General features: G+C 37.9%; 4 protein-coding genes across 4 annotated transcripts; 2 read left to right on the top strand and 2 right to left on the bottom strand.

The window, feature by feature from the left end:
- On the bottom strand, positions 41–2,589 carry LOC109722351. Its single transcript, XM_020250385.1, has 7 exons — positions 2,112–2,589; positions 1,938–2,023; positions 1,648–1,726; positions 1,514–1,573; positions 1,209–1,333; positions 1,012–1,083; positions 41–731 (listed from the first exon to the last, which is right to left on the bottom strand). Exons 1-7 carry the CDS (start codon positions 2,556–2,558, stop codon positions 629–631), a joined length of 972 nt encoding a protein of 323 aa, XP_020105974.1. The 5' UTR covers positions 2,559–2,589; the 3' UTR covers positions 41–628.
- Positions 2,763–9,012, bottom strand: LOC109722350 (phosphatidylinositol 3,4,5-trisphosphate 3-phosphatase and protein-tyrosine-phosphatase PTEN2A-like). Its single transcript, XM_020250383.1, has 12 exons — positions 8,490–9,012; positions 7,746–7,847; positions 7,601–7,657; positions 7,035–7,100; positions 6,473–6,649; positions 6,304–6,390; positions 6,147–6,211; positions 5,965–6,041; positions 5,025–5,071; positions 4,339–4,469; positions 3,811–3,880; positions 2,763–3,649 (listed from the first exon to the last, which is right to left on the bottom strand). Exons 1-12 carry the CDS (start codon positions 8,937–8,939, stop codon positions 3,089–3,091), a joined length of 1,890 nt encoding a protein of 629 aa, XP_020105972.1. The 5' UTR covers positions 8,940–9,012; the 3' UTR covers positions 2,763–3,088.
- Positions 11,035–20,572, top strand: LOC109722239 (zinc protease PQQL-like). The gene is made up of 21 exons (XM_020250193.1): positions 11,035–11,349; positions 11,890–12,136; positions 12,227–12,352; positions 13,049–13,186; positions 13,306–13,443; positions 13,610–13,867; positions 14,393–14,530; positions 15,260–15,329; positions 15,934–16,147; positions 16,792–16,897; positions 17,024–17,257; positions 17,954–18,118; positions 18,194–18,343; positions 18,412–18,503; positions 18,673–18,754; positions 18,837–18,920; positions 19,010–19,126; positions 19,233–19,343; positions 19,441–19,521; positions 19,683–19,877; positions 20,148–20,572. The coding sequence occupies exons 1-21, from the start codon at positions 11,141–11,143 to the stop codon at positions 20,223–20,225; spliced, it is 3,033 nt and encodes a 1,010-aa protein (XP_020105782.1). The 5' UTR covers positions 11,035–11,140; the 3' UTR covers positions 20,226–20,572.
- LOC109721883 (PITH domain-containing protein 1-like) lies at positions 21,560–25,955 on the top strand. Its single transcript, XM_020249693.1, has 10 exons — positions 21,560–21,930; positions 22,307–22,387; positions 23,092–23,141; positions 23,316–23,393; positions 23,729–23,786; positions 23,865–23,914; positions 24,196–24,304; positions 24,397–24,458; positions 25,433–25,484; positions 25,576–25,955. The coding sequence occupies exons 1-9, from the start codon at positions 21,847–21,849 to the stop codon at positions 25,473–25,475; spliced, it is 615 nt and encodes a 204-aa protein (XP_020105282.1). The 5' UTR covers positions 21,560–21,846; the 3' UTR covers positions 25,476–25,484; positions 25,576–25,955.

Genomic DNA, 26,066 nt, shown 5'->3' with positions numbered 1-26,066 from the left:
AAGAAGAACAAATAGAATCACAAACGCAGAATCACCGACAAAGGGAAAAAAATTCATTTTCTGTTGTAAGCACTTATCATAGTACAATTGCAAGTATTTTAAAAATTCAACATCTCCAACAGAGATACAGAAAAAGAATTAATGTTCCAGTAGGTTGCTTCGAGCCTTCAACAACAGCATCATAGTATCCTGAAATTTTTTGGGGCAGTAGATTATAGCCATTTGCAAACAACTGATAATCAATAAACTAGCATCCCCATTAGTAGAAACAGCACTGAGATACATATTAACAGTACAATGAAACTGTTTCTTGTTTTCTAGTCATCGTTTAAAGAGCAATTCCACCTCAATCTACCCCTATAAGCATAGCAATGTTTGCTCACACACGTTCTTTTTCAAATGACTTTCTGCAGAAGAAAGCATCAAACGCTTTTGCTATTTTCCCGCAGGCAATATTTGATTTCTATTAGCAACCAACTGCTTATCTATATTCCAAAAAACAGGAAGGAGGTCCTGAGACAACACTTGAATTGGTTTAGCCGCATGCTTTACTGAAGAGAATCTCAACAAAGAGCTGAGGATTTGCCAATAGGTTTCCTCCGCCGAAAAGGATAAGACCACATTGAAGTTAGATCCTATGAGTACTAAAACCAGCATCTTCTGATGTCAAGTTGTCCTTCCAGTTCTTGAATTCCGACCCTCCGAACATTACTTGTCTGATCCCTACATAGCTGGCGAAAGATGAAAAAACGAAAATTAATATCCTTATTTCATAGCTACATAGGAGCCAAAATGATTCACATTCTATATCCAAAGGCATTCTAGCAAGCGAATCTATAGGGGCCTGTAAGGGAATAATATTCTAATGAAATCGACAGGAGCGCTATTTATATCCAGGAACAAGCAAACCTTTTAAAAACTGCATTAATCAGCAACATCTATCAACCTTGTATTCGAGTTAGCTTAAATGGCAATTTATATGCACAGGCACTGAGAAAGTTGAGATCATACTCTGAACTTATGCAAGTTAAGGCATTAATAAGCACATCCAACAGCAGTGGCTCAGTTGTACCAATGTCTACCCTGGTAAAACAACAGGTATATTCAAAATTAGCCTCAGCACTACTGATATCCGAAAATCTATGACTGAAGAGGATTCACAGTGTATGTTTGTTTTGAATAGTAATCATCAAGCAAGTAGATCTTACCATATACGAGCTAGATTGTCTTGAATCTCAAGATCCCCAATGTTATAAAATGTTGTTGGTGTTACATTTGCTCCTTGGATAGCGTCATAAGATGGTCTTTTGCTATCCAAAGGTGACTGTGATAACTGAAAAGATCATGACTGAATTATGTACCTTTAAGGTTTTCAACACACACCAAGTAATGCATTATTCAACGAAAGGACAAAAAACTCATCAAATGGAATCGGAATCGTCCATCCTTGAGCTCATAATTCCTCACATCAGATGGTAACTGTTCGGTCGCAAACTTTGATGATGTTTCTTACCTGCATGTTCATGGAATTGCACCCACCAAGCCGCCCAACAATGTGCCAGGATCGAATAGTCTGCAAGCACAATCATCAGATAAAAAGGAAACAATCTGGTGAATTTCAACCAGAGATTCGGAATCACAACTTACATCACATATTAAGGAAATATCTTTCGGCAAAGGGGCATGGTAGAACTCAAACCATATATAGGAATTTGAAAAGCCGAATCTGCATTGCGGCCAATCAGTTTAATCCAATGATCATAGAAATTAAAGAAGACTCAAATAAATGTGATATAAGCAACAAGTTTTAACAAAGTAAATAATAAAAAAAAAGGCGTTTATTTTTCTCATGTGGTCAAGTCCATTTTTTTTAAAAAATAAAATAGAAAAGAGGCCGCTCAAATCCAATATACACACAGAATAGAGATTCAGCTTACTTGTTGAATATAACTTCCATGGGGGTCGCAGATCCAGTTTTTGCGTGCAGTATCTTCCCCCTCTTCCTCCTTATCCTCTCCTCCACCTTAGAAAAGTTCATTTCCGAAATTGAAACCCAAAAAACGAAAAAAAAGGGAAAAGGGTGATATCCTGAGGAGAACCCAGGGGCTTACTCGAGCTTGGGCCTTCTGAGGATCATCGAAGCAGCTACCCAATATCTCCGCGAGCTCAGGATCTCTGTCGTAGTCCTTCTCGTCTCTTCCACCTCTATACCCACTCGAATAGGCGACACCCTCGTCGCCTCTATCGCCATCCCCCTCATCATCTCCGCTCGTTCCCTCGGCGAAAGGGAACGACCCTTCCCCTTCGAATACCTCGCCTCCTCCTCCATCTTCTTCCGGTACTAATTCGGCTTCGGCTGCTTCGGGCTCCGCTGTGGTTTTGCTTCGCCTCGTCGCTTGGGATTTAGCGGAGAGGACGAGGGCGCGGGTTCCCGATCGAGAGGAGAGGCGAGCAAGAGAGAGGAACGGTGGAGGTGGAGGAGGAGAGGAGTGAGACGGGATAAAGCTATTCCGAGGAGGAATAGCGCCGGGAATGCAGATACAACAGCGGATAAGCATTTTTTTTTTTTTTTTTTTCGTTGTTCTTTTTCTTTTCCTCTCTTATTGTTGTTGATCGTGTAGAGCTTTATCCTTGAGTGGGCCTCAAGTGGGCCAGGTTTGGATCACTTATGGTCCACGGTGCACCGATTCTCTAAATTCAGCTCCAACCCGGTCCAAGTTAGGTCTACAAGTTCAAAATTCCGAGCAATCAAAGAGAAGTAATTAAGCGCTCAAAACTCAGACAAACTTGTGAATATTTATTCATTATTACATTACATAGTGTAGACTTTACTATTGCAAAGAACGCCATCCAACAGTTATTGATAATAACTCAGTCCAGAAACAACCATGGAGAGATAAGATCACAGAGGAAATATACAGAACTATAATAAATAACATGAAATGCAAGAACAAGAACGAATCAATCTGAATTCTCGTCTTTTGTGCTTCCCTATGATACGGCCTGCTCCCCACATGAATTTGCTTACAATAGGGACTCTTATCTACACAATTGACGATTTGAAGAACCCAAACAGGGGGGGAAGCTCTCACTCGCTTTCATAGTCTTCATCGTCGCCGAAAGAGAAGACTGACGCATCTGCGGCCATTGCCTTGAACTCGCTCACACTTGAAGTGGATTCCGGCTGAGGAGGCGGTGGGGGCCCTGAACCCGAAGGGGGCGAGGCCTTTTTACTCTCCCCCCCTTCAGTTCGAACCTCCCCCTCTTCGCTTTTTAGTGAAACTTTTTCAATGCCTTGTGCTACGTTCGCTGCTTCTTTCTCTTTAACACTTGTTTCGGATGCTTTAGCGGCAGTCGTTGTGGAAACAACCCGTCTGCTCTTGGTGGACCCACCACCTTCTGCAGTTTCTTCGCTGTCTGAGAAAACATCATCTCTATCTTGTTGGCTGCTTCCTGTTTCTTTAGTTGTGGGATTGGGATTAGGGCTAGGATTAGAATTTGAAGGAGCCGATGATGAGCTATTATTATTCTCTGTCGCGACAGGTTCCTTGTTTGTACCGCTAGTTGTGTTTACCGGCCTTGACGGCTGAGAACCATCATAATCAACTAGGACAACCTCCACCTGGAATCCTGGAGAGGGTAATTTTCTCTGCGTATTAAAATAAGTTGACTTTGTGAGTTCAATGTTAAGTGAAGGAAGGAATGAAAAGAAAAGGAAAAAACAAAAGTGCTGCAACGAAAAAAAGTTATGGATTTATAATACTACCATATAAACATATCCTGCAGTAACTATAGAATATAGCTGCTCACCTTGTCAAAACCATCAAGGTCAGATGCACTCAAGATCTTCCTGTTTTCTGTCATTGTTGTATTTAACCAGCTGAGAATGAAAAGGAGAGGAAATAACTGTCAGTAATCAACAAACACAAATAACAAGTACTTCCAGAACATGACAATCCATTAACGAAGAGTTAACAAGACAGGGTATAGAAGTTTCTACTAAATTTTCAGACATCTCACTCCCCAGGCATTTTATTGCAGTTCATATGTTGTAACACAGAGTTGAACAATACTTGTTCTGCTGTATCACAGTAGAAAAACCGAAACTGATGTGCGTTCAATCCCTTTCAGATCTCCTTTTCCTTATATTTCTACTTAAGTCACGTAAGTTTTTTTCTTTCTCTAACTTCTCTCCTCATTTGAATTCCTCCATTTGGTCTTATACCTTCATCTCCTATAAAAGGTTTGGAGACCCAGAGAAAAGGGATTCTTTTTAATTGACTGAAAAATTGCACGGAAAGTGATCATTATAAGGTTATGAGGAATGAAAGAACTCACCAATAGAAATCTCCTTGGCGGTCATGAAAGTGAATCTTGAAATCACCAGCAACCTCAGTGAGACCAGGTTCACCAGGTAATGCAAAGACCATGATTCCCTTTTTGGGTGCGCTGAACCAGAAATCCTCAGGCTTAAAAAAAAGGTAATGCAAAATGAGATTTCTGCACGATATGAAAAATAAACTGCAAACATTCTTAGACTTGATGAGATATACTGCACATGATCATGTGTGATTTGCTCCTATATATCACAGTGTAAGCTGGTTAACTAAAAATGGGATAAATAGGAGGCAAAGAGGAGGAATACTTGTTACTACCACAGTAAACACTAGTTATATTTAAAAAAAAAAATGCATCCAAATGACCATTCCAACTCTATGATTGACAGAATCTTAAGACCTTAGAGGCCTGCATTTTTTTTCCTTTATAAACAAGGCAGCTTCTGTTTCCACCACATCAAAATAATAGTCAGAGAAATTCTCCCTAACCTTTAAACAAAGAAAAACTATCATGATACCTGATGTTGAAATGGATACATGAAAAAAAAAGAAAAGAAAAAGAAGAAGCAATCTAGCAGTATAAGTGGGTTTGGTAGTATAAATCCACATTATTGCTTTAAATCCATATTATTGCTTTAACAGCATAAGTACTAACAAGAGATTTTTAGATATTGAACTAAATTGTACCATTAGATCTTTAGTCCTTGGATGCTTCTTTGTTGAAAACAGAATTCCTGTGCCAAAAATCACATATTACTGCCTGCTTTCATAATAATTTTACAAAATAAGGAATTAGAACAACTAAGCTTCAGTGTGTAATGTATGCCAATGATCAACACAACACAGATAGCCCCACGTAATGTGCATATTACTTTCCAGCAGGGTAGAAAATTAGAAGATCAAAATTTTTTTAAAAAAATCCCACCTGCCAAGTGCAGAAAAAAAACTACCCATTATCAGTTAAATGATACAACTTCCAAGACATAGTCTACATGATAGAGAGAAAATTCAATTATCCAATCTGACACCAAGGAAAACAAACTAAACTAATTTGTAGTCTACATAGCGCACAACCAAAGCATGTCTAATGACAACATTATATTGCGCTCTGTAGGCCCTTTAAGCCATTTGTCCCCTTTTGCTTTAGAAGGATGGAAGATGTGTAGAACTCCATATCAATGGCAAATCTTCCAATATTACTAACAAAAGCTAAACAATGATAATTATATTCTGCAGAAATAAGTTGACAGTAAGTATATTCTCCCCCATAACAAATAGCAAGGGAGATGGAAACAACTGCGCATTTGATGCTAGATAACCCAAAATCACATGATAATGAACAGGATTGATAGGAGATTTTGTCTGCAAAATTCAACTTCTTTTTAATTTTATTCTCGAAGTTTCAATTGTAACAATTTAGCCCCAGAAGTTTGATCTCAGGTTTATCCTAATTTTAATTCGAACCCTGAACTTCAACCTTAATTTCTATTTAGTCCCTAAACTTTGAGATTGAATGTCTAACGCTAACATGAGGACAAGATTTGCAATTAATGCTCTGAATTTTATTCAAGTGCTCTGATCGTAAAATGCATGCATGCAACTAAATTAAGAGAGTGCTTGCTAATACCATTATGATTGGAGATAGTAATTGAAGGCCTAATCCAATAAGGACATTTATGAAGGCGAAATCCCCTGAGCATGCACCTGAAGAAACACGGACAAAACGTCATTTATCAGAAATAGCATTTACGAGTAAAATATATTACAACATTGATGAAGTTAAGATAACTGAAAGAAACTTCGCTCTACCTGCGGCCTGGCTGATTTTCACCATTGAAGTAAGTCAAAATGCGCTCATAGTACTTCACATACCTCTGGAGAAATTTCAAACAAAGAGTCAAAAGTAATGTAGATATAAGGATCTCTTTTGAAGAACTTAATATATTACAGCAAGCAATAGACTAACAATCTGACTTGGAAGAACAAGCCCCTTTCCATCTACACATCTTTTCTGATTGTAATATTCAATAGACTCCTCAGCAGTGGGAAAAAACTGCGCACAAAGAAATATATTATGATGTAATGAAACATAACAAATGACAGGTCCAAGAGGCGGACAAAAATAATCAACTCACCTTCAAGTACAATAGAAGACTAGAAATCATCAACCCTGTCCTCGCCATACCAGCTTTGCAATGGACTACAACCACATTTTCAATATCCTCCTTCAACCATGAGTAGGCACTTTGACAAAATGATATTATTAGTTGGATAGGAGGGCAATTATGGTCATCAAATGGGAAGCATGCCACCTGAAATTTGCATCATAAATTGTAATTATTCAGGAGGGAAAAAATTAATGTATTCAGTATGCTGGCATACGGACAAGTCACTAACATAGACTCCAGCAGCTATATAAATTATCTGGGTCGTCAAAAATAGTATTCCAATTCATACGAAAGAAGGGGCTATGCTACATCCGTAGAAAAGTTTGAAATGGCTACCAATGCAGAGGGGGAATGAGAGCATGACATGTTAGCTGAAATCCCCTTTTTAATCATATCTCCAAACTTGAATATAACATACTTATTTACAACCATACGCATCTGCCTTTGTTGATGAATTATGCTCATTTACGCATTTGATTATCCAGTGATTAGAGATGAGTAAAACAATTTGCTGAGATATTGTCCGCACCTTTCCCTCAAAAAGTGACGCGTCATACAGCCGTTCTGAACAAAGGTTGTATACCTTGTATTTCCCCTATGCAAAAAGATTTAGTCAACAAAATGTGCCAGAATTATCAAATAATCTCACGAGCAATACATCATAGATGGTTAATTCCAATAAAATGCTGGAACTGAATTTATCATAAAGAACCACAGAACCTAAAGACCATACTGTATACCAAAAGAATAACCATCACATTCTGCATAAGTGTAGAAGCATATGCTATAAAGTAATACAAAGTTACTAGTCTACACCTTTTGCAACTCATGCAAGGGGTAAGAAGGCGAAATACAATCCTTAACGTGGACTAGTCAGCTACCTATTTCGTCGTAGTATACTAGTATACCATGGTCATTTCCATCAGTATAAAATTACTAATTTTATTCTTTTAGTAGATATCATATTTTCCTTCCTTAAAATCACAGGTTTGATAAGCTCAACAAAATTCTTTAAACTATCTATATCATCTGTCTGGGATAACATATAAAACTCACTTCAAATCAAAGAAAAGAACCAACAAATAAGAGTTTTACCTTATGATGTGTTTCAAAATACTTTATCACTTCTTCCATATGATTACGGTAGAAACCCTGCATCAGCCATTTGTTGTTACTTCTCAGAAAGTTGGAACAAGTCTAGCTATTTAGCATTTGTGACAGACAAAAGTTTCAAAATCACCTCAATATATCCAAAAAATCCTGAACTCATATCGCCAGCAGGGAAGCCCATGGCTATTATGTTCTCAGTAATGTAAGTCATATCTAAATCAAATCCACCTTCCTGGCATAAACATAAGGGGAAAAAAATAGCAGAATGAGAAGACGTGGCAGGTAAGGATTCTTTTGTTCTACTTTAAACCATGGCATGCCTCAAGAAAAGACTAGCAAAGATGGAAATTAGCATTTCAAGTCATTTTCCTACAGCGCATAACAAATTGGTTTGCAGCTACGATAGCAAAAGAATATCAAACTAACAGTGGCACCTGATATATGATATGAATTTATATTCTTTTAAGGACAAAAAAGACAAATTGCAAGTTGCATAACAGTTTATGTGTGACAGTGTGAGGAACAATAATCACAAAAATAGGGAAGAAGATTCAAATATAATACTCAAATGAAGGATTACATCACGAAAGATAAATTTCAATATAAGTGGAAACAATAATAAAACTAAAAACCATGAAATTTAGCAAAAACATGCTCCACTCAAGCATCTCTAGATGCAGGATGCATAGTAAAGTCCTAAACAGTATGTTGAGGAAGGTCGACTTTGATACCATGATAAAGACAGAGCAGAGGAAACCCTGAAGCAGCTTTCAGGTGGTATAATAGATAATGACAAAGTAGAATGAACTTAAATAAAAAAAAGTTCAGCAAGTTTGGCACGTGATTTCTGAAATTTATACCATAGTAACATCACCTGATATCTTCTTTTGTTCTGAGAGACTATGTGACGAGCCTTGACTTGCACCGCCTTCACAGCACTTCTAGATGAGTCGACTATGCCTTTAGTGAAAGAACCTAGAACGCCAGGCCGTGGTGATGTGGCAGTGACATCAACACTCTCATCTTGTTGTCCTGACTTTGGAGACAAGCGTAATCCGAATCCACTAGTGAACCGAGCAAAAGTTGACTTTCCGGCATTCCCAGATTCTGAATCTTCTTGGTTCGAAGGCTGTGGAATTTTGAGGCTTTTGGCCCATGATGATATGCCAGAAGTAGAAAATAAGGATGGCGTCTCTCGTACAAAAGCCTCTTGTCTAGTGGGTGCAGTATTCTGAGGCGCAGTATTCAGAGGCACAGTATTCTGAGGGTCGGGAGGAGAAGTAGCCGGTTCTGAAGCTGATGATTCAACTTGTTGTGATTCCATTGTTGTCGATAGAAGTCCCCGATAGCAGTCACAATGAATATCGATATAGCGATTGCCAAAACTATGATGTTATCTGGCATCAAACAACATAAAAAAAAAGTTTTTTTTTTTTAAATATTCCAACCTAGGATGGAAGAGGTTTCCCTGAACCTAGAAACAAGGGATTACAAGTCGCATTTGCTAGACAAGCATTCTTTAAATTAGAGATCTAAGCTTACACGATGCAAAAATATTCAATCACTAAGAGAAAAGAAATCAATCCAATATTTGATCTAAAATATGCATTTTCAATAAACACCTGAATTACAGAAATCTACAATGTTGTAATTACCACTCAGGAAGCACAGTCAAACCCTCTAACAAACCAAGATTTACCTAATCTGAGAAAGAAGACATGTAGCACTCTCAAAAGTTTCACCTCAGTCTTTGAAAATTGCTCCACAACCCACTCGATAATAAAGGGAAAAAATATCACGCTAACTTAAGATAGCAATTAAATCAAAACTTAACAGCTTATAGATAATTAATAAAAACAAACTATGATATAATTAAGAGTAGACGCTTGAATTAGGGGGAAAAGAAAACTTTTACCTTAGTAAATCTATGCAGGGTCACTAATTTATGAAAGTATGACCAGATTGAGCTTTTGAGCACAAATAGAGCATGAAACTAGTCATAACATACCTAATTTTTGGAGATCCTACTACCTTTTTTTCTAATACTCGACAAAAGAGGAAATGAAAAATCTTCTTCGCCCATTTAGAAAGTAGAGATCTAGTAAGATCCTTTGGTCTAAAACATACAATCGATTTGCTTTAGAACAAATCAAATAACTTAGAATCCAATCTCCCGCATTGAAAATTAAATAGTGGATCCTCCCTTGCAAGATTCATCCCAGAATTACCCTCTTAGAATAATGATTCCTCAGTGAAGAAGACGTGGATCATGATGATTATTTCAAATTCCTTCTGGATCTCGCAATTCCTACAAATTAATCCACTCACTCGAGAGAGAGAGAGAGAGAAAGAGAACCTGGCGGAGGCGATCTAAAACCTAATCGGAGGGGAAGCTGCGTCGGAAGAGAGAGAGAGAGAGAGAGAGAGAGAGTGTAGAGAGAGAGCGTACGGGGTGGTAGAGAGAGAGAGAGAGAGAGAGGGAGAGGGATCGTCGTGTCGTCGGTGACAGATCTGCGGCGGGGTGAAGGGGATTAGGGTTGACTGTTAAGACCGGCCCCGGTCCAGCCCATTTGGGCCCAATTACTACCCTGCAGTGTTGAGATGCAAATGGATCCGGATTGACGGAGCTTTTGGTCCCAATGGTGTTACAAGTGCCGGTTGAAAATAAGTAAAAACATATGCTGCTCTGAATCAGTCCCAACCAGCCCCAAAAAAGGAGCGGCGGGATAGCTGGGGGAACTTCCTCGTTCACCCAAATCCCCCGCATTTGTATTGCTGCTGCAGTATCCAATGGTGGTCCCATTGGGTGGGCCCTTAGATAAAGACGTTCTTCTTCTACTCACTAATCCGGCCCATTACCGGGCCGGACACCACGAACAGGCCCCGGCCCTTCAAGTTTAAGCAGCCTTTTGCATGCACGTTTGCTAACGACTCGTTCATTGCACAGATACCTATTAAAATCGGCAACGTTATCTGTTTCGCCGCCGAATTTTCTCCTTGTTCGGTGGCTCCGCCTGATTGGCCGCCGATTCTGGCTTTAACTCTCAGCTGTCCGTGTGGATAATTTTCCAAAGATAACAAACTCGTCCCCGCCCAAAGAGTAACTTCTCGGACTTGGATCTCCGGCCCAGCAACAAAACGGCTCGGCCCAAGATGTGTGACGAGTTCTTAAAGCAATGAAATATAAGTTTAAATATAAATTAAATACAGTCTATGTAGTGTTTAAGAGACCTGCATGTCATGAATTGTTGGTCATAACATTTGTTGCTCGGGAAGTTAAACTTCCGGAAGTTATAATTTTCTGATGTCCAATTCCATTCAAATCTTGAGAGATTCCAAACTCAATGCAAGTTTTGAGCCGGTTCTTGGGTGACGTGGTATACAAGGTCCACGGAACAGCCAATCCGGGATAGAGACCGCGGTCGCCGAAGTTCCTCTCTCTGCCTCTCTCTCTCTCTCTTTCTCTCTAAAACAGTAGAGCTAACAGAGATACCCACCATTTCGAAGTTGCAGCAGGAGCCGGCGATGGATCTTCTTCCAACGGAGGGCCCGGCGCCGGGGCGGCGCGTGGGGTTCCGGTCGCTGAAGCTTCTGAGCGTCGCCATGGACGAGGCGTTGCCGGAGGAGCCCGTGGGCGTTGCGTACGGCGTCCTCGACAACGGCCTCTCCTACTACGTCCGCTCCAACCCCAAGCCCCGCATGCGCGCCGCCCTCGCCCTCGCCGTCAACGTCGGGTGAGTCGAACTCTAACCCTAGCCCCCCAACCCCCCTCCCTCGATCTCGGCTTCTGTGTCGAAGATCTGCGGGTTTTCAATCCTCTCCACTCGTCGATCTCGCGGAAATCGCTTGCTAAGTGAAGAGATTTTGCTTGCTCTCGAGGAATTGGGATCTGCCTATGAGTAATTTAGTGGTTGCTGAGCTCGTGGTGATGTTTGATGCAGATCTAGGAGATGTTTTTTTGCTCTATGTTTGCTGGTTAGTTGATCTGTATGTGTCGTAGTGTTTCTGTAAGAATCGGGAACGGTATGTAGTTTTAGCAGGTTCATATTGGGAGATATGGCCTGAAGGGAGAAGAAAATAGTTATGAACAACCATATGATGAGCATTTCGATTTATTAATTGAGAATGTACGATGAACATAGCTTTCAGTGCAGAATTTTATCTCTAGTACATCAGAAATAAGAGTTGCTTTATGTTGGGTTTTACTGAAGGGATAGTATACTTTGGTCGCGTGGATGTTGCTAATGAAATAATTTAATGGGGTTTTCTGGCAGCTCAGTTTTGGAAGAAGAGGAGGAGCGGGGAGTTGCTCATATCGTCGAACACCTAGCTTTCAGCGCCACAAAGAAATATTCAAATCATGATATTGTTAAGTTTTTGGAGAGCATTGGGGCTGAGTTTGGCGCGTGCCAGAATGCGCTGACTTCTTCTGATGAAACTATTTACGAGTTGCTCGTTCCTGTGGACAAGCCTGACCTCTTATCACAGGCCATTTCAGTTCTAGCGGAGTTCAGTTCAGAGGTTTGAGAGCATATATTGCCGTAGTATGTTTGATTCCTAGTTTCTACTCAAAACTTTTTCACATCATTTTTGATTATTTGCTTGTTCTAGGTTCGAGTATCGACAGAGGATCTTGAAAAAGAGCGTGGAGCTGTTTTGGAAGAATATAGAGGAGGGCGTAACGCTGCAGGACGCATGCAGGACGCCCATTGGGTTCTAATGTTTGAAGGATCAAAGGTATTATTGCACCTTTTCTTTCTGTAAGTATGGGCGTTTCTACTGTATGATGGATGCTTTAGTTTCAAATGTAAGCATCTTTTGTAATGCATATCTGGGTTGAAGGGGACCATCGTGCTGTTTTTTCACTACTTATGGTTAATTTGAAATAATATAAAGGCAAAATTACAGAAAGCCCCCTTATAAATACCTGTTTTTTTACTTTTCCTCCCTAACTTTCGAAAACCTATATTTTACCCCCTCAACATTTTAAGTTGTTGTATTTAGCCCTTTCCGTTAGGGTTCCATCACAAATTCCATCTACTTCTTATAATTTATATCGAAAATGCTCTTCAAAATGACAGAAATATATTAAAAAATTATTTTTTTTTTATAGAAGAAGTAAGAGCAATTTGGTCATTTTACCCTCTCCATTAACACTGTACCCTCCTGAAAATATTTCTGAAATTTTAAGGGGGCAAAATATAGATTCTTGAAAGTCAGGGAGGGAAAGTGAAAAAGCAGATATTTATGGGGTAGTTTTTTAAATTAGGCTAAATTGATTTGTATGTGTATAAATAACTCACCAAGTTGTGTACGTCTATACGTAGGTGGGGTTGCCTCGTTGGTCATTTTGGAGTTATCTTTGCTACTTCATTTTTGTACATATGTTATCACCGTCTATTTTATTTTTACTTGATTAGTTGCTTTGTTCAGTATGCAGAACGGCTGCCGATAGGTTTGGAGAAGGTGATACGGACAGTTACACCTGAGACTGTTAAGCACTTCTACCATAAGTGGTACCACTTTAGCAATATGGCTGTGGTTGCTGTGGGTGATTTCTCGGATACACAGGTTTGAATGTTGTAATTATACTAATGTACAATATGCTTCATAACATCGTATGCCTTGACATTTTGCTTTTTGAGACAGTTTTCCAGTTGTTACTCTCATCATGTTTCTTTCTCATGCAGAGTGTAGTTGAGCTAATTAAGGCACATTTTGGTCAAAAAGTTTCAGTTACTGGCTCTTCTCCACCCATTCCAGATTTTCCTGTTCCATCGCATAAAGAACCCCGATTCTCATGCTTTGTTGAATCTGAAGCTGCTGGGGTTAGTAGTACCTTTTTGTTAGTACTTTCAATGGATGTGAGTGCATGTAGGTAGTGAAATGTATCATCAATTATACATTAGAATTCGCAAGCAGATAGCTTTTTAATATGTGAATGCAATGTACAATGTACTAAATGGTGCTTTTTTTTTTTGGCGGTTGTTTTAGTCTGCAGTGATGATCAGCTGCAAGCTGCCTGTGAGTGAGATGAAAACAGTGAAGGATTACCGGGATTCGCTTGCTGAGGCGATGTTTCATTGTGCTTTAAACCAGAGGTTTTTCAAAATATCTCGCAGGAGAGATCCCCCATACTTCTCTTGCTCTTCTGCTGCAGATTCTCTTGTTCGTCCTGTAAAAGCTTACATCATGACTTCGAGTTGCGGAGAAGGGGGGACTGTTGAGGCCCTTGAGTCTATGCTACTTGAGGTATTCTTAAAATTCCAAACTCCTACAGATAATATCTAGTGTATTAGTTTTAATCTTGTTTCAATATTGGCATCTTTGCAAACCTGTGAACTCCCTATGTGGTTGGTTGCAGTAAACACTTTTAAGGTGTATACTGTAGTCAGTTAGAAGAGTGGCTCAATTAATTACATAACAATTTATGTATTCCTTTTCTTTAGTGGGTAATTGATTGCAAAGATTAGTACAGTATTTATTATCTTATTTGGTAAGTAGAATGTTTGTGAAGTTATAGCCTCTTATAGTTTGAACCTTCTCTATATGCGCAATGCCAAGGATCTCAAGTCATCTAAATAGTAAACAAGTTACTCCTCATATGGAGAAGAGTGATCAAACAGAAGAATTGTATGTTAAACGACAATAACAGATGTATGGGTAAGCTTGTATAGTTTACCATAATTTATGTTAACTATATAATGATTTGTCTCTTCCCCCCCAAGGTGTGGGGGTTTCTCCCTAATCATTCCTTTTGACTTTAAAGTCTCTCAGGTTGCCCGAGTTCGACTTCATGGTTTTTCAGAACGTGAAATATCCATTGTACGTGCATTGATGATGTCGGAGATTGAATCTGCATTTTTAGAGCGTGACCAAATGCAATCAACAAGTTTACGTGATGAATATTTACAGGTTCTCGAGCAGCTTTTTTTTTTTTTTCTTTGCGTCCTTGAGATATACACTGCATGTTTGGTTTACTTATGCTGTTTAGAATTGTCACTCTTGTTGATTTGTTACTCTTATTGATTTGGTTTGCTTATGTTGTTTACTTATGTCTTGTGAAGCCCATTATTTCAAATTATGTTTTGTTTATTTGCTATGGTTATTGAAAAATATTCGTATGTGTCATTTATCAAATTCAAACTAACATTCTTCCCATCAACAATTTCTTTGACTGAAATCTTTTAATATTTTTTGTTTACTTTCTCCGAAATAATAAGGCAATAAAGTGACGCAGTATATGATTCCTGCTTTGATTGGCTTTGATGGGCCATTTTTCTGTCAGGGATAGCTAGCTCCAGATTGTAGTTGATCTCTTTTTTACATTTGCATCTTGACAAAGTTATTTGTCTAGCACATATAATTCACCACCAGTTCAGGTGTACATGTTTTTTGAACCAGCATTTATGATTTAACCTGTTCAAGATGTTGATTATGCCTTTGCTTGTAGCATCATGAAGCAACACATTAAAGTCTAGCATTCAGTTTACCTAGTGTTGCCTGTGGGCTGATATTGCATCCTTGGTTACTGATATACAAGTTTAGATTTGTGTGTTTAATTTTACCTAGTGCTGCTTATTCGGTTTCGTAAATGTCATTTAGAATCTTGAAATTATTGATTTATTTCATAATTTTTTCCAGCACTTTTTACGCAAGGAACCGGTTGTTGGTATTGAGTACGAAGCCCAATTACAGAAGACTCTCCTGCCTCGTAAGTTATGAGATGCTGCTTGTGGAAGCTGCACATTAATTTAAATGTCTTATAATTAGGTTTCTTGACAAGAAAAGGAATTGCATATTCACAGTGGTTTTCTTATGCAGCCTGGAGCATGGTGACCTTTGTCATGATTTTAGAAATTTGTTCTGAAAATAATTCCAAACCAAGGATAGCTTCACTGAAGCAAAAGCAAAAGATATTTGTTATGTTTCTTAGAGCAATTTTGGTAGGCTGGCTCCATGAATGTTAAACTTTTGTGGGATATATGGTAAATCATCTTATGTGAAAGCTTCCCTGTAAGACATGTTATTTTGGATAAATATTGACTTAAAAGTAGCATCTTTGAGGAGTTAAATAAGTGTGCCTAATTTAATTGTGTTTGCCTCTTGTTCACCTACCTACATAAAGATATTTACATGTAGTCGTCTTCAACTTGGTTTTAGCTACTGTATATGAAAGGCTAACTTCTGAAATTGTGTGATGATGTTATAACACTTACATGGTGATAAATTCCTGGTTGAGCTTTTGAGGAGTCATTTTCTCCTGTTTCCTCATTTTTGCTTTTGTTTTAAAAAAAAATTGGCTTTGATGCATGCAGACATTTCTCCAGCAGAGGTATCAAAGTTTGCTATAAACTTTTGCACTACCTGCAGCTGTGTAATAAAAATAGTAGAACCTCGAGCTCGTGCTACTCTAGAGGATCTGAAAGCTGCTGTAGTAAAAGTCGATGCTTTAGAAAATGAGAGAAATATTCCTCTTTGGGATGATGAAAATGTTCCTGAAGAAATTGTTGGAGAAAGCCCAGAACCAGGGTAAAGCTCTTTTAATATTTCATGATTTTTACTTGCTCGCCTTTTTTTGATTTTCTAAACTTGCTGCTTACGAGTTGTTGTTGTCGATTGCTTGTTGGTCGGATAAACAGCTTTTAACTGTTCAATCTGTCTGTTCTTAACTTTTTGTTGATTTATACTCTCCTCTAGAAGTATAACATTCATCATCATAGATTCTTATTCTTGGTGACTTGCAGCAGATTGCTTTTTCTGCTTGTAAATTGAATAAAATTGCTTCAATTGCTTCTTTATGTATTTTAAGAAATATTTTTGGCGTTGAAGTGTTGAAAACTTTAGGAATGTTAATCATTTCTTCAGCTTATTAATATGTCAGTATATGAACATTTGATTTCAAGTGTGCATGTACTTGGAAATATAAGCAGAACATGTGTAATTGTGTGGACTGGCAATGCTTGCTCTGCGCTTGCTAATTTACGATGCAGAAGCCTTAAATCTCTCCTTATATGATGTATCACTTTTCCTGGACCCTAGTATTATAAATTTATCATGTGGAAGGCTAGGTATTTAACTGTCACCTATATTTTTTATTGAAAATGTACTGTATTATGGTTGATTGACTTGAGGTGCAAATTATTATCTGTACACCTTTATCCTTCCTTCTTCAGGAGCATTGTAGAACAGGTAGAGTACGTGAGCATTGGTGTCTCTGAGTTACTTTTGTCCAATGGCATGAGGATTTGCTATAAGTGTACCGACTTTCTTGATGATCAGGTATTGATTGATCAGTAAAGTCTGGTGTCTTGTTTTGTTTGAACTACTTACATCTAGAGGCAGCATATGGTGCTCGTGGCTTTCAATACTTAGTTCTGAATCTGGTTATGTTAAAAATGTTGGCAGGTTATTTTTACTGGGTTTGCTTATGGTGGTTTATCCGAATTGTCAGAGGATGAATATATTTCATGCTCAATGGGGTCAACCATCTCTGGAGAGATCGGTGTATTTGGGTATAAACCGTCAGTCCTTATGGACATGCTTGCCGGTAAAAGAGCTGAAGTCAGCACAAAAGTTGGAGCATACATGAGAACGTTTTCTGGTGATTGCTCGCCTTCTGATCTGGAAACTGCTCTCCAGGTTTGTCTTGCAAGCTATTTGTCATTTGCACAAAACCATGCTCATACATAAAATACTACACATCTTTTTTGTTGCAATCTCATGTTGTTTGATTTGCATTTCTTCTTGACTCTTGAATGGACCGCTCTTTTATAACCTTCAACCCCTTACTTACCTTCTGCCTTTCCACCTTTCTGTAGCCTTATTTTCTCTCTGTTCTGACAAATTTGTTTCATCCGTAAGAATTGCAATCAAATCATTCTTTTTCAAAGGAATATCTTGTATTCACTTTTTTTCATAATCCTGGATTTCTGTAAATGTTGCATCTTCTTAGTCCAAACTCCAAACACATTACCTGTAAGTCCTGGCAAAAAATCACATGTAATAACATGCTAAGAATTTATCTCCTTAGAACTCAGAACGTTGTAGAAACACGAGTGAACACTAGTCTCTTTTTTTCATCTGGATATCAGCATAAAAATTGTCAACAAGTGAAGTTTTTGTTTTGTCAACAGTTAGCAATCATTTGCTTAGAACCTACTTCTCTGGAAAAGGTGATTAAGTCAATATTACATGAAACAAATCATAACATTTAAAACTATTTAAATACCAATAGCATGACGAAAGTAGGTGTGCGATGATAATGATGACAAATACATGATAGCTACATTGCACCATATTTTCGAATAACTTTATTATTGTTCTTGACATATGTAGCTAGTCTACCAACTATTTACTACAAATGTGGAACCAAGGGAAGAGGAAGTGAAAATAGTAATGCAAATGGCAGAGGAAGCAATTCGTGCCCAAGAAAGAGACCCTTACACTGCATTTGCAAATCGTGTACGGGAACTCAATTATGGGAACTCCTACTTTTTCAGGGTATGTTTGTTTAGATTTTTTTGCCCTCTTTTTCCCGTGTGTTATTTTTATTAATTGTTACAATTTGATGCGCAGCCGATTCGAATTAGTGACCTGAAAAATGTGGATCCCATCAGAGCATGTGAATATTTCAACAACTGCTTCAAGGATCCTTCAAGTTTTACTGTAGTCATAGTTGGGAATATCCATCCGGCTGTGTCTCTTCCTTTGATTTTGCAGTACTTGGTGAGTTTCTTTCAAGTCAGCCAAATCCAGAAGTATCTTACACTAGCTGATTCAACTGTCTTGTTTAGGGTGGGATACCAAAGCCGTCAGAACCAATTCTACAGTTTAACCGTGATGACCTAAAAGGGTTGCCTTTCAAATTTCCAGCCACTATTATTAGGTGTGCGATGCTATGATTTGCTCATCTCCAGTGTCTTACAGTGTATTCTTTTAATGAGCTTATATACATCTTATATGTCATGAACTTTTGTTTTTTTTTCTGATCTGTTAACTATGCTTGTGTTTCTTCCTATGGAACCTTAGTTACAAATTAGGCCTTTTATGTGCAGGGAAGTTGTCCGCAGTCCTATGGTTGAAGCTCAGTGCTCTGTCCAACTAGCATTTCCTGTGTTGCTGAAGAATTCATCAATGGTACTTCATAAAATGTGCATATTATTTCTGGACTTAATGATTCATCAGCTTAACATTTATTGATGGATTTGCTCATTTCCAGATGGAAGAGATCCACTATGTTGGGTTTTTGAGTAAACTTCTCGAGACCAAAATTATGCAAGTTCTTCGGTTCAAACATGGCCAGGTAATACTCTTTCGTGCCTCTCTTTCTCCCTTTTTCATTTAGCATAATTAGTTACAGCTTTTATACTATATTTTCTCGTGAATATTCAGATATACTCAGTTAATGTCTCCGTCTTCCTGGGTGGTAATAAACCTTCGAGAAGTGGAGATGTTCGTGGTGACATAAGTGTAAATTTCTCGTGTGACCCAGACATCTCATCTAAACTTGTATGTACTATTCCAGCATTTTATGGTTTGCAAAATCTTTTTCCAGAAATTGCATTATGGGCAACTTTCTTTTTGTAGTTCAATTAACTTAACAGATCTCCCACAGGTTGACCTTGCCTTGGATGAGATATCATATCTTCAAGATCAAGGTCCTTCTGAGCAGGATGTTTTGACTGTTCTGGAGATAGAACAACGAGCTCATGAAAATGGTTTGCAGGTTTACTTTTGAACTTTATGACACTTATCTAATTTGAATACATAATATTTGTATTGTTTATAAGTTGTTTTAGTTATTGACATTCTTGCATTTGTAGGAAAATTATTATTGGCTAGACAGAATTTTGCGAAGCTACCAATCAAGAGCTTATTCTGGGGATGTTGGTGCATCATTCAAGGTACTGTTTGATTTTGAGCGATGCATAATGTTCTTGTGATTGCATTACTTGCAGGTTTTGCACGTTTTACTATTGTTCAAGAAAACTTCTGTAAAACATTATACATCACTAGACATGACTCTGATACATTTATGCTGAAACTTTTTTCTCTCTCCATGCAGATTCAAGATGAAGGACGGACTAAAGTCAGAAAAGCTTTGACACGGAGCAGAGTGCAATTGGCATTGCAAAGAATATTACCTTTTCCATGTAGAAAACAATACACTGTAGTCATTCTAATGCCGCGGTTATCTCACTTTAGGATGCTGAAGTCCTTGCTTCATTTGAGCACCAACGGTTTTAGCAGAGACGCTAAGGTATGCCACTCAATGTTCCTGCAAGATATTATAATTTGTTGCAAAATGTCCTTACTCTCCTATATTTGCTGTTTTTTCCGTTGGTATTCACATGCATGATTCCTCAATATCACTTGGACCAGTCGGTGGATGCTTTACTACCTGCTTCCAAAATGTGTTCTAAGGCATTTCAAGTAGGATTGTAGAGGAATATCTCCTATGCCGTTCATAAATTTGTCTTGACTTGAGAATGGATTTAGCTTACTTATCTTTTATTGTGATTTATTGCAGATTTTGGCTGGTGCAGCTGGTGCAGTGGTCTTAGGGATCAGCTTATGGAGATACTCACGAAGTACTCTGAAATCTTAGGATCAGATGCTATTTTTGGGCAATTTTTAGAGGGCATTCATCGGTATGCAACACGGTCATCGGCGAATTTAGAATGGAAAATTGATGCTACTGGTGAAGCCTGATTTCTAAAATGACACAGCAACATAAATTGCAGAAAAGCTACCCGATATCCACTATAGTGAAATTGGCATTTGTACGATTTTATGTAGGTGTAACAGTTACAATGTATAAAACATAAGAAACTTGAAATAGAAATGACAAAAGGAAATTGGTCATTCTGGCCAGTATTTAAAGACTTGAAGACAGTGTAAGGACATTATTATTATTATCATTAAATTACGACTCATGCTTCGGCAATTCAGAGATGTCATATAAAATTCTCTTTTGTTGTGACGTTCACCTTTGTTTTGATTTTTTTTTTGGTCCTTTATTTTGGAGTTCTGGTATATGAAACTGCTATTCTCTTTTTCAAAAAAATTCCTCTTCGTTTTTTTTTGGGCTTCTGCATGGGACCATTGTGTCTGAAAAGAGGACTTAACGGTAGGGAAGCCAAGTTTGTCATCTGCTTCATATTTCTTCCTCTTTCTTAAGTCATAATATTTTGTTTATATTCATGTTGATGCAAATCATATTATTCGGCACTCTAGTCTGAGGAGTGCCTGTTACCATCTCCTCGAAATTAACCATTTTCACGTGGTGATTGAAGCCTTCATCTCTGCAGGGGAGTCCCTAGAAGATCCAGCAGCGATCTATCTATTAAACAAAGAATATCTGGTCACAAACTTCTGCTAAAAGCGACATCTGGAATGATCAGAGAATTGAAAATAAGCTTCAAACAATAGAAGAGTGCAGTGCTCATTATAAAGCAGAGCACAAATCAACCTTCCTCTCCATCTTAACTTTCAATCACCAGCATCCAATTTTTTTTCACATAACAGAGAACAGCTTGAATCTCGTTGGTTTGTAGCGATTGAAAATTACGTAGAATGGTAAGTTGATGCGAATGCGGTGTACAGAAGCACGGATGCACCTGGTGCAGGCCATTATTTCTTCGAACGACTTCCGTTAACGGGCCACGATAGCTGAGCCCATTGCAAGCCCATGGGCTCGATGGGCAAATCCAAGCAAGCTTCCCAGCGAGTGGGGCCATCCTAGCCCATTTTGTACGGGAAAACTTTCGCTTGCACGAGATCCACCATGTCATCCGTGCACCGCCCCCATCCGGTGCTGGAAGATCGCATCGAATGAGCGGTGCGGGTCTACGGATCACGTGGTGCACACGGTCCAAATAAATTTTCTAAACTCACAATGTTCGTCATCAATCTACTACTGTTTCCGCGAAGCGTCTAGACGCCGAGTCACCGCCCAGTGAATCTCTCTCTCGACTCTCGAGTCCGGAGTAAACCCCCAAAAAAGCGCCGATTCCTCTCTCTTTCTCTCTCCTTTTCCTTTTTCTGTTTTTCTTTTGCCTTTTTCGCTTTATTATCATTTTCACTCCTCGCTGTTACTAAGTTTCGCGTGCTCTTCTCGATTCTTCTTCTCGTACCCATAATACGATATTGAAGAGCTCGCGAGTCCAGATCGAAACCGAGGGTTTTGAAGAAGTGGAGAGAGAGAGAGAGAGAGAGAGAGAGAGAGGATGGCGTGTTTGCACGATCACAGCTGCGAGGATCACAACTGTTCCTCGGATTTCTCTCTGTACAAGCACATCGACTTCTCTAAGGTCTATTTCGCCCCTTCATACGGTTCCTTCCTATGTTGTTCACGGATTCTGAATTGTTGTCTTGTCCTCCTCTCATTTCGGTCATTTTGTTGATTCTGATTTCACTTTGAGTTTAATCGAACCCCTAGATTGTTGTCGAAATGGCTTTTTTCGCTTTCTATTTACTTTCTTTGTGTTTCGCCAGTTATGAGTTCTTAGATTAGCGGTCATGAGCTACAGATAATCATATTAATCAATTAATTAGCCTCTTGTTGATCCAATAAATGGCTTGCTTGGTTTTGGGGATGCACAAGTTACGAACGATGGATCCTACACTGATGGTCTCTAATGAGGATTAGTTCAAAGGTCACTTTTGTCTCATCTCTTCTTATTACAGGTCATAGCATTGAACGAATCCGTCGCCGGGAGTGTAAAGTCGGTTTTTAAGGCATGGGAGCGACGATTGGATACCTCAGAGGTTGTGCTTTTTTTTTGCCTCCTTTGGCCTAGCACCTCAGAATTCGTAGTTATATTAGCTGCTTCCACAAAAAAAAAGAAAAAAAGAAAAAAAAATTCTCTGTAATGCTGGTATGCTTTTAGTTGATTTAATATTTTACGAGTTATTTCAACTATTTCTCTCTTGTTCCCTCGCTTGTTGACTATCGTTCAAGTCTTTGTGCTGGGTTTGCATAAATAGTTGGCTCGAAGGCTAAATGCAGTTTTTGATTTGAGAAACGTTATTGGAAGCCTTTTCTGTTGTCACTTCAATTGGCGTCATAAGAAAAGCGTCTAATGTTATCATTCAAACAATCCAGTCCTAAACTTTTCTTTGTTATTTTGATGATCCTAAATCAGCTTTCAATAATTGTTGGTTAGAAATTTCCAGTTAATTTAACTTCAGCATGTAGCCGGGTGTAAAATAATCTGCCTTATTGTTCATATTTATAGAGCGTATGTGTTAGTCATTCCATCAAACTGCAATTTCTGGGCTTTGATGCATACTAACATAAGATGGTTAAGTATTGTTTACGATTGTATACATCGATTTTTTATTGCTAAAATAAGGAAATACGTTAGGCATTGATATGCATGACTGTACTTTCTCGCATACACTTTTTTGTTCTTTTATTTTTTAAATTTTTTTAATTTTTTTGGTTGCTGATGATCGTTGTCATTTGGCAGGGCCTTCTGGAGAGCAATGAGGATGATCCTGAGTTAATTGTTTTTATTCCGTAAGTATTTGATGTTACCCATGTTACTGCCTTGGGGTCATTGGGATATAATTGAAAGAAGACGCTCTCAAGTAGTCCTACTCACCTTTTGATACAATTTTATCTTAACATCATTTTAGATTCATGGCTTTTTTTTGCTATTAAATAGGGTTCGCATTTGGATATTTGTCACAGGTTTACATGCGACGTTAAGATAAAGAGCATTGCTGTCGTTGGTGGTAGTGGCGGAACGAGTCCTTCTAAAATGAGAGCGTATGTTCCAGATTTGTCAACAATATTTTAGATTGTTTCACTTTTATGCTTGATCGTGTATTGCCCTTTTGAGTTTTGGACTGGTTTTCCCTTGCGTTGCAAATATGTTATTGTTCACTGACTGGCTTTGTATCACCATTGTAACTTTTGCATTTTCGACTATCTTCTACTGTTATTATTACCTACGGTTTCTATAGAACATGCTTCTTATTGTATGTGATACTGCATGTTTGTTGTCAGTATGGGTTTCTCTTCCTTCAAAACTGTAATATGTTCTTGGATTGTTGGTTAGTTAGAAATATCGAAAGTTATTCCGTACTTCTGACTTTTAACAGTTTTATAAATCGAGAAGGGATCGACTTTTCTGATGCTCAAAATATGCAGCCTGTGCAGGTAATACATGACTCACGAGAAGACTTTTTCTTTGACTATGTTTAATAAAGCATGTGACATTTATTCATTTTTTCTCAGGAGTGGGAGCTGACAGAGAATTTGCAAGGAGTACTCGAGTATCAGACAAGGTGGTATATACTTATTTTCTTTGTTCCCCGCCACACATCTGTTGCACGTATGCACTTAATTCAAAATTATTTTCTGTCAGCATACAAATTTTCTTCTGCAAATTCAGAGTTTTTACTCTCTTAATATCATTTAGCATTTGTGACAGTTGATCTGATGGACGCATGGCCTGTTGGTTTGTTCTTATGTGCTATTTCTAGTAGTTTTCAAGTTTCCCATGCATGCACTCAACTTACTGTTTTACTTCTTCCTGAGGCCGGATTTCGTGGCAATTTATTATCAGGTTTTCAAGATTTCAAAGTGTGGCTAATCTCACTCTTCATTTTCCTGAAAATTTTGGCGGTAATACAACTCAGATATATTACATTGGTTTGCGGGGTGAAGCGACTCAGGTAGTTGATTGAAAATTTGGCACTTCTCTTGGTGCAAAATATAATGCTATTTAGTTGTGTTTCCTACTGATTCTCATTTATTCAATATCCAGTTGAGAAGGGATGTTGTGGCAACAATAGTATATGAGGTTATGCCTAATCCATCCGAGCACAAGTAAGCGTAAAGTGTTATTAAACAATATACAAATTAAGTTGTTTGTCATTTTTTTTTTAATTGTGTTGTTAATTGTTTCAATTGTCTGTGATGTTACTATACATCGAAGGTGCGTTTGGTTCGCGCTATCTTTTTAAGATTCCTAGTAATTTAATAAGAATAAAAAAATATGATGGTGTTTGGCTAAACACATTTAATAATTTAGTTGGTAATATTGGATTTACTTGGGAATGAGATTCATCCCAAAGTACTAATCTCATTCTTTTGAGGGAGGATGGGTATCCTTATATTAATGGATTGAGATAAATATATTATGTCTAATTTCTTTCTTTTTTTCCACCCGCCGGCTAGTTGGTATTATTTTTTTTTACACTCTAACCTCATATCTCTTTCTAAACTTATCTTTTTTCTCTAAACTTTAACTATTTTTCTCTCTCTAAACTAAAGCTATTTCTCCCCCTCCTTTTCTAAAATTTCAACTTTCTCATTCTTTCTAATCTTGACTCTATTTCTCTTCCTATTTCTGTAATTATTCTCTCTCTCTCTTCTAAAAAGATTTTGAAATTTTTGATAGTATTATTTAAAATTAATTAAATAAATAAATAAATTAATTGTATGTTTTTCATAATTTTAGATAACATGACTAAATAATATGACCATACGAACCAAATACCGAAATACTACATTCTTAGTAATAGAATGAATAAGAATAAAATTTTCGGATATTATTTTACTCCTAGTAATCTTTCATAGTGTGAACCAAACGCGCCCTGAAAGTATTCTTCTACTATATAGTTTGTTATGACTTTTGCTCTATTCTAATTGTAAATGCTACACTATACAAATTGAGTCTCCTTTTGCTTTGCTTCATGCGTTTTTAATTTTCCAAATTCCCCTTTAGCGGGAGGAATATTGGTTGAACCATGGTTTATTTGTTTATTTTTTATTTGTCTTTTTCTCAATTTCATGAACAGGACCAAATCTGATTCCGGTGGTGGTCTTTCACATATCGAGTAGGATTATCAGGTTACTGTTGTTTTCGTAGTCTACAAAGAATGCTTTACTTGATTGCCATTGTTTTTGAACAATGATATTGATGCTGACATTCATTGGACAGATATTAGCGAAACTTCGGATTGCCGTTTCTTGTTATCTGCTATGGCATCTGTGCGCTCCATCTTCGTCGAACAAGAATGTTGCTGATGTTTATTTTTCAAATTAAGCTAATCTTCTTCCGTCCTTTTCAGTTGGTTGCGTGTAAGCATGACGGATAATTATGTCTATATTAACTCTCTGACGTACTGAGCTTATAATTTAGCTTCTCTCTCTCTGTCTCTCTCTTTGCTGTGTATTGGTCTGTACCTAGAGGGAAATGTGATGTGCTTGATGTTGTGATGGTAAATGCAATCAGGTTGAATCGTAGGTGCATGAAAATTGCAAAATAAGAACCATCAACAATGTCCAACAATCTCTATTAAATCTGTTTTCTAAGCTAAATGACATGGGTGATGAGATGCTAGGTGACCAGATTTACCTTTTTAAAACTATTAATATTGTATGCAGTTGTAAACATTTTATTTGGTTTGTAGTATTTGCAGACGTTGTCGT

Source organism: Ananas comosus, linkage group 16, assembly GCF_001540865.1.
Source record: "Ananas comosus cultivar F153 linkage group 16, ASM154086v1, whole genome shotgun sequence".
NCBI lineage: Eukaryota > Viridiplantae > Streptophyta > Magnoliopsida > Poales > Bromeliaceae > Ananas > Ananas comosus.
This window is presented reverse-complemented; position numbering and strand designations above follow the sequence as displayed.

What these genes read in the sequence shown, in the direction of transcription:
- LOC109722351 (XM_020250385.1), bottom strand. Translation starts at nt 2,558, where the DNA reads ATGCTTATCCGCTGTTGTATCTGCATTCCCGGCGCTATTCCTCCTCGG. An exon ending in GACAATCTAGCTCGTATATG is followed by an intron (nt 1,084 to 1,208) that starts GTAAGATCTACT and finishes TTGTTTTACCAG; the next exon opens with GGTAGACATTGGTACAACTG. An exon ending in TTAACTTGCATAAGTTCAGA is followed by an intron (nt 732 to 1,011) that starts GTATGATCTCAA and finishes ATCTTTCGCCAG; the next exon opens with CTATGTAGGGATCAGACAAG.
- LOC109722350 (XM_020250383.1), bottom strand. Translation starts at nt 8,939, where the DNA reads ATGGAATCACAACAAGTTGAATCATCAGCTTCAGAACCGGCTACTTCT. An exon ending in CGTCACTTTTTGAGGGAAAG is followed by an intron (nt 6,650 to 7,034) that starts GTGCGGACAATA and finishes TGCAAATTTCAG; the next exon opens with GTGGCATGCTTCCCATTTGA. An exon ending in ACCTTGATGGTTTTGACAAG is followed by an intron (nt 3,650 to 3,810) that starts GTGAGCAGCTAT and finishes TTTAATACGCAG; the next exon opens with AGAAAATTACCCTCTCCAGG.
- LOC109722239 (XM_020250193.1), top strand. Translation starts at nt 11,141, where the DNA reads ATGGATCTTCTTCCAACGGAGGGCCCGGCGCCGGGGCGGCGCGTGGGG. An exon ending in TTGAGTCTATGCTACTTGAG is followed by an intron (nt 13,868 to 14,392) that starts GTATTCTTAAAA and finishes AAAGTCTCTCAG; the next exon opens with GTTGCCCGAGTTCGACTTCA. An exon ending in TTCGGTTCAAACATGGCCAG is followed by an intron (nt 18,921 to 19,009) that starts GTAATACTCTTT and finishes GTGAATATTCAG; the next exon opens with ATATACTCAGTTAATGTCTC.
- LOC109721883 (XM_020249693.1), top strand. Translation starts at nt 21,847, where the DNA reads ATGGCGTGTTTGCACGATCACAGCTGCGAGGATCACAACTGTTCCTCG. An exon ending in AGCACATCGACTTCTCTAAG is followed by an intron (nt 21,931 to 22,306) that starts GTCTATTTCGCC and finishes TTCTTATTACAG; the next exon opens with GTCATAGCATTGAACGAATC. An exon ending in TGCGGGGTGAAGCGACTCAG is followed by an intron (nt 24,305 to 24,396) that starts GTAGTTGATTGA and finishes TTCAATATCCAG; the next exon opens with TTGAGAAGGGATGTTGTGGC.